This window comes from Pyrus communis, chromosome 4 (assembly GCF_963583255.1).
Source record: "Pyrus communis chromosome 4, drPyrComm1.1, whole genome shotgun sequence".
NCBI classification, from domain to species: Eukaryota; Viridiplantae; Streptophyta; class Magnoliopsida; order Rosales; family Rosaceae; genus Pyrus; species Pyrus communis.
In genome coordinates this window covers 10,900,644-10,907,784 of record NC_084806.1, presented here as the reverse complement: position 1 = coordinate 10,907,784, position 7,141 = coordinate 10,900,644, and the positions used below count along the sequence as shown (strand labels likewise).

Below are 7,141 nucleotides of genomic sequence, written 5' to 3'. Positions count from 1 at the left end.
ATTTTCATATATATATATTTTATATTTTCATGAAAATATCGACCGTATCGAATAAATTTTAAACGCAATTAGAAGTAAGAGGATCAATGATGATCGAACTCGCACTAAAATGTATAGACATGATTGTTTTTCACCCTACAATTAAAACGTTATCTACAAATCAAGTGGGGCCCGTGGGCACGTGTTGGCAGTTGGCGCAGCCAAACAAATTGAATAAAAAGACAAAAACCCTCAACCGTCCCCACTCGAGTTGTTGTAGCCTTGCTTTGCCACCTCTTATTCGCTCCCTCTCGGTGTCGGAGCAGCAGAAAACCCACGCACACTCAAATTATCGTTTTCCAGTTTCAAATCTCACTCCAAAAAAAGAAACGAAAGAGAAAAGTGGGATTCTCTCTCCCTCTCCCTTCTAGGGTTTCCGCTTCCGCCATTGCCACGCACGTTCGCGCATTCTCTTTCCGCCACTGCGACCATTGCTTGCTCCGAGCTCGCCGGAACTTTCGATTGCTGCCGGTTGGGATTCTCCGATTCGGTGTCGTTTTTGGTAATTGCGAGGCGTTTTGTTGGGACTCGGAGGAAGGCTGCTTGTGCGGACTGTGGTGTAGGTGAGGTTCATCTGCTGCTTGAATTTTTATTTCGATTGTTTCAAGTGGTTGATTAAGCATTTATGCGAATTGCTCTTTAGGTTGAAGGTTTTTGTAGGGTTTTGAATTGTGGTTTGCACATTGATGAATTCGATTTTTTAGTTTTGTTTTGCTAAATTTGTGTTTAGAGTAGCGGTTATTTATGCGTTTGAATTGCAAAAAAAGATGGACTCTTTCGTGCAATTGCCCGTGCATTTTGAAATGTGTTGCTGTATGAATTTATTTTTACTCCCAGGCTCACAATCCGCGTAGTGATTTTCGGTTTTTCTGTGGTAATGATGCGAGGCTGGATAGTGTTCGTACGGTCTTACATGGACTCTTTCTGGGACAGTGGAAGTTAGTAGAGCGTATTGTTACATACAGGTATACGAGTCTCGATGGTATGTTCACTTGGAAGTGGGAGGATGGCTGTCATGGCAAGGCTTCTGGCGGGCGGGACTGTCTCACAAAGCATAACAGGTACAATATGAATTTTTTTTTTTTTTTGTTTTGTCAAACGATAGATTTGTTAGATTAGAGAGCCGACGGGGTTTGAACCCACACCATGGTGCAAGGGCAACACTCCTCTCCACCACTGTGGTTGAGGGCCACTTGCATGGTACAATATGACTTTGGGGTTGTATGTTTTTGTGCATTTTGTGGGCTTTCTACACTCTGCCTCACTTATGGTCTATCTATGCTTAGTGGAACTAATTATTTTTTCTTATAAGCAGCACTCAAATGCCCCGTTTTGGTTTGTCATTAACCTCATTCCCTGTATACTCTGTACAGAAGATGTTGGCCATCAGAAGTTTGCCGCTCAAATAATTTGCAGAGAATTAAGTGAGGCAAGTGAAGCTAATTTGCTTGACGAAAAAGGTGATTTCTTTATTTAATTCAGACGCACCTTTTTAATAAAGAAGTGTATTTGTTCTATGGTCACGGGGTTAATGATAATCTGGTGATGGTGGTTTCAACTAGGAACATCTTTTATTCGACATTATAATACTATATATTTATAAACATAATTAAGAACATTTTTATCAAATTTGCCAGATTAATGTGCACCTATAATTGTTTTCATTCCGTTTCTTAAAATCTGGTTTTCTAGACGCATATATATCACAGTTCTTGGTTCAATTCTGTATTATAACATTTTATAGTTTCACGTAAGCCCTTAGTTTGTAGTTCGATAATTTTGTTTGATGATTTCCATCTGGGTCTGCAGATATGCATGTGTTTGGTTTGAAGCCGATGGATGATCCTTTACATCTGGTAAGGTTTAGATTACATCGATTTGCCCATGTATGCTGAGTATTTCTGCTTTTGCAAAGAAATAACTTGTACGTTATCATGTGGGTATATAACACTGTTCAAGCTTGTACTACCAATACAATAGTGGTCATAACTTCCTTAACTGGAAATAAAGGAGACCTTAACCATCTAAGTCTCTAGTGACTTCTTTTGCTAATAAATGAGCATGAATTTATTTCATGGGGGCGAATAAACTTCAAGTAGTGGATAGTTGCAGTAACACATTGAAGAAATTAAATGGTTGCGAAGTCATCAAAAGTCAAATTGAGTACAGTGGATCAATGTGATGTTCAGCAATACTATGGTCCCTGTCTCGGACCAAAATTATTGGTTACAAATGTGTTGGTTTGAATTATGGTGCAGTGAGAGGCTGAGTGGAACTATAGACAATTTTCTGTGCGCTTGCTGTAGGAACCTTATGACTTCTTGCATACGGTAATTGATATGGACTATGATTTTGTGGTTAGCAGAAAAGTAGGTAAAGTTCCTTGGGGTTTATATCCAGGGACGAGGGGTTGAATCTGGCCTTTACCTTGGTTTGAGGTCTTGTGGATGGGAGAGGACTACCATCCACTGTCCTTTACTGGACTGAGAAATTAATACATTTCTCTCAGGTTTAGATTTATGTAGGTTAAACAAGATATCATCACTTGACTAGTGACTACTTTAGCCTGTGAGAGTGTTTGTGGCAGCAATAAGCCCTCTGCTTCTGTAATCTCCAAAAAATTAACATGATGATATTTTGATTATGCACAACACAAGTTGCCTTTACTGCATGGAGTGTGTTAGATATGAAGAATATTGCTTTTTATATAGCTGATCTGCTTTAAGTCTTTAAGTAAAAAATAAAAAAGGTACCTGATTGATCCATGTAATTGTTTATATCTGATGTGTTTGTGTGGTTTTATCTCTATGCATAACCTCTATTTAATTTGATTATTTAACATACTGTGAAGGTGTGTTGCAATGCTTGTAAAAAACCAGTCAAGGCCAGTCAGTATGTGGCTCATGCAGGTTTGGAGGTCTTTTTTTTTCTGCTATTTCCTTCAAAATAGTTTTCTCTGTGTTCCTTAGGTTTTTCATAGTAGACACACAAGTTTGTTTTCCCTTTCTTATGTGTGTATGTGTGTCAGCCCAGTATTCTTGCGCTTTACAATTTGAAGCATGCTACCATGTAAGAAAATACTCGATGCTAGCAACCTGTGGAAACCTTTGGATTTGAATTAGTTCTCTTCATAATATTTATTGCTCAAATGTTTGTATGTGGTGTGTTGCATGCTCGATGGAGAAAAATGTGTTGCATGCATAGCCCAATTCATGTTCCAATCTAGGATCTCTCAATATGGCAGATACCTTATCCATGTTTATTGGACTGCAAGTAGTGTTTGCCGATTGGTTCCTTCCTAACTCTTTAAGTGTGCTGGATGGCCCGAAATTTTCAGAACTTTGTAGGTCCTTAAATTCTATGCAGGAAACTACTTTGGAGCTTGATGGAAGTATGGGGCAAAGGAAGCCTCCGAAGAAGGAGAGGAAAAAGTTATCAATTGCTCATTCTAGTATCCTTTATTTATTTATTTCAATAGTAAAGTTTAGTGTTTTCCTTGTTCTTTCTTACATTTCGTACTGATGCCTCATCCCGTTTCTCTTATTCATTTCTATTTGAAACAAAGTGGAGTAAAGTTTAGTGTTATGGAAGAGTTAATAGTAGTTATTAATATAACACCATTTTCTGAGTTTTTTTTTTTTCAAGTAGCATCTTGGTGCTATTTTTTTTTTTTTTTTTTCTGATTCAGTGGATAATGTTACCAAATGGTGTGACAATTTGATGATTCTTAACCTTTTCTAGACCAGTCCACTTTAGTTGGAGAGCTAGAACGATCTGAATCTATAGATGCAGATGATATCTCTGTGTCACGATTCCAGTTGGATGGGAAAATGGGAATGAATCCTGGCTCTTTTATGGAGGCAAAAAGTAACTATTTATTGTGCTTAATATTGTCTTCAATTTGATATCTTGACTTTCCAAATTTTGAATTTCTGTTTTGTTTTTATCACCTTTTTTTCTTTCCTTGCCCGACTTGTTACCTTTTCACCATTAGGGTGCAATTTTCCATTTAAATCATGTTCCTGAACAAATGAATCAGGCTGTAACTTAGGGCCTGGTATATGAAGTATTGGCATATTGCAGATTTTGTTTATATATAAGATTCTCCCTAGAGTTTAGTTCTATTCGTAATATCATCTTGCAAAGTCATAATGGCCTTCTTAAGTTGATTTGCTCAAGTGCACTCCTCCCTCCTTTATTTTCCACTAGGAAGGAGTGCATGACTTTTTCAAAGAGCAAAAATGAGCTCCCAAATAAAGCAATCAAATAAATTATTATACAGCTATTCTGCATAAGGATTTGTTCATATGTGTACCATTTCATATAGTGAATTCAACTTACGCGGATGTGACAATCATGATGGATGGTTCCGGAGTTAGTCCAGGAAATACCAATGGCTCAACATCTGTGATACTTCCACCAACAAAACGATTTAAAATGTACGATTGTTATTCTTGTGACCATTAATTATCTTTGCATTGTGATTATATACATACTTAAGTACTTTAAAAGTTTATTTGAACTTTGAACATATAATGCACACAACTGCTCCAGCTGTTTCCCTTTAGTCAGTTTCTTTCGCTCCCCTACTTCCTCTGATCTTATGCACAGCCAAATTCTGGACTGTCAATTTTCATTTTCCTCTTATAAGGATTTTGAGTACTTGTGCATTGTGTTTAATGAGCAATTTAGAGAAATGGACTCTTAGTGGCTTTAGACATTTACCCTGTAGTGGGGTCAGAATGAATGTCTAGACCATGGGCACTTCCTTTGACTTCTTCTTGCTACTTTTATTGATGCCTTATTGCAAAATTTTATATTTTTATTTTTGTTTATTAGCTACCTACCCATTGTGGGTAGGGTGATGCAATGTTACAAAAGTGGGATTCATTCTTGCATCCTGTATATAAGTCAAACGTAATGGCTTGTTGGAAATGTTCAGTCGCTTTATTTTTCGTTTTGTTTTTGTATTTATATAGAAGAAGCCTTTAAATGGTGTTGGATATTTGTCTTTCATTTCCATTAAATGATGCAAATGCCTTTTTCCCCGCTTGTAGGGTAGCAGGTCAGCAGCTGCCACTATCAGATGATATAGGAACAGCATCTGCTGTATCAAAACTTGCAAGTACTCAGGATGCATGTCCTTGTGAGGATCTTTAATTTTTGGAAGTTTTATATTAAATCATCAGCTTATACACTCTCATGTTGCTTGTCGAGTATTGAATATCCAATCACTTTATTTTATATTTTAAATCCTCCCTAATGTTAAAATAGAGCGACCTTTTCATGTATAGCTACCCTCATTACTTGGGCTTGAGTATATCACCACCATTTTTCATAGTATAAGAAGTTGGATATGGTTGATTTTGATGTTTGATTCTCATTACGCATTAATTCAGAGAACTTTTAGATTTCCACTCCACACCCTAGAGGAAACGAAGAACTGAAATTGGGAATAAACTACAAATGGATTTCATTGTTTCATTATTTTAAATATGCATAAATATGGTAACTATCAGCTCTAACATAACTAAAACTTTATTGATTCTCTAGTTGCTTCTAAATTTATGGTGTATTCACGTCTAGGTATCTATTTCTTGCATGTGTGCAGATAGGGATTCTCCAAAAGGAGCCATTCCTGCAAGTGAAATACCTTATCCTGCTCTTAAGTACATGAAGTCCGGGCAAGCCCTTGAATGCTGCCTGCCAATTAAAGGTATGCTAATAATAGTGTCAGTTTGCTCAGTTCTTTTACTTTAGCATGCAAAGATTAACAATAAGGTCTTGGATCTTAAAGATGAATCATCGTATGTACTTTTTGAACATCAATCGACTTCTTGGGAAAGTTTATCCTGATGATCATTCTTTCCCAATAATCTACTGTACGTGCTCTCTGTTCACAGTATTTGACAAAAAGTGTCGTATTAATCAGATTGTCCTCTTCCCCTTGCTACTAAAGTATATTACTCTCAAAGACGCAATCGGCTTCGGTCAGATCTTAGTCATCTTTATTATGAGGCAATGGCATCAACTGAGGAGCTTTGTAGTGACATGGTGAGTCACTAGTATGAAGGTGTTAAATGAGTATCGGACAACACTTTGGATTGCATCAAAACAAGATTGTCTCCCTCGCCCTTTTCCATCAAACTTTTTAGTCAAACAGCTAATCTGAGATATAATTACTTAATTGTAAAACAGAGAGACTCACAGCATTTGCCTTCTTTACGGAAACCTGATCAAATTCTCGCACAAAATTCTGAAGTTTGCTTGGGGAACTCAGTAGGTTGCCAGCCTGATGGTGACTTCTCGAATCAGTTACCTGTGGATAATGTTCCAAGGCCTGAGGTGGCTAGTGTTGGTTTAACTAGAAGCAAAATTCTTTTGAAACCTTATTCCTTTGCGGGTAACTCAGGTATTCTTGAATCCTTTGTAAGATGTGTAGTATTTCATTAGAAGCGTACATTAGATTTGATCATACTTGTTTGTTCTGTAAGTACTTCCACAATGGTAAATCAATCCTTCACCCAGACAATTTCATTGGTTTTGTAGGGCAATCACTGCGGACCATGCAACAGAAAACTGGCAGCGTTCACGTTATATAGGAGTCCTGGTAGGAAATTTTGCCTCGGTTTAGGTTCAAATTGAACCTAATACTTGAGGCTAGGACTTAGGTTTCTTTTCCGAAATTGACTATACTCATCATTAAAACGTTCATTCGAGGCCTCTACATAATAATCAATGACCGAGCAATGTTTGTATATCACTTGCTGTGCATGATGTTCCAAGTTTCTGTCCGAAGAAATGCTACTCTCGAATTTGTAAATATGACTATTTGTAGCCTTTTAATTGATGCAATATTCTCTCTGTTACGTTAGTTTCGTTGAAGTCGCCTTCCATTTACTATAATTCTTCTGTACGATCTTCGATCTGCTACATGGAGAAAAATTTCATGTCATCCTTTTTTTCCTATCCTGTGGCTATCGAAAGTTTGGTGGTGACGGAAACATGTTCTCCAATTCGATTACGAAATTAAGCGGGAGCTCTCAGTTGGCGGGGCCCTGGTAAGTTTCCATCAACATTTATCATTTATGCAATGAAAGAA

The 7,141-nt window shown here is 37.3% G+C and overlaps 1 protein-coding gene across 1 annotated transcript; it reads left to right on the top strand.

Moving 5' to 3' along the window:
* Positions 1-261: 261 nt before the first annotated feature.
* On the top strand, positions 262-6,909 carry LOC137731880 (uncharacterized). Its single transcript, XM_068471125.1, has 13 exons — positions 262-602; positions 1,005-1,100; positions 1,413-1,499; positions 1,849-1,895; positions 2,891-2,948; positions 3,377-3,490; positions 3,781-3,906; positions 4,367-4,478; positions 5,097-5,185; positions 5,651-5,755; positions 5,972-6,093; positions 6,238-6,451; positions 6,589-6,909. The coding sequence occupies exons 2-13, from the start codon at positions 1,019-1,021 to the stop codon at positions 6,639-6,641; spliced, it is 1,209 nt and encodes a 402-aa protein (XP_068327226.1). The 5' UTR covers positions 262-602; positions 1,005-1,018; the 3' UTR covers positions 6,642-6,909.
* Positions 6,910-7,141: the final 232 nt, after the last annotated feature.

What these genes read in the sequence shown, in the direction of transcription:
- LOC137731880 (XM_068471125.1), top strand. Translation starts at nt 1,019, where the DNA reads ATGGTATGTTCACTTGGAAGTGGGAGGATGGCTGTCATGGCAAGGCTT. An exon ending in TGGATGATCCTTTACATCTG is followed by an intron (nt 1,896 to 2,890) that starts GTAAGGTTTAGA and finishes CATACTGTGAAG; the next exon opens with GTGTGTTGCAATGCTTGTAA. An exon ending in CCAACAAAACGATTTAAAAT is followed by an intron (nt 4,479 to 5,096) that starts GTACGATTGTTA and finishes CCCCGCTTGTAG; the next exon opens with GGTAGCAGGTCAGCAGCTGC.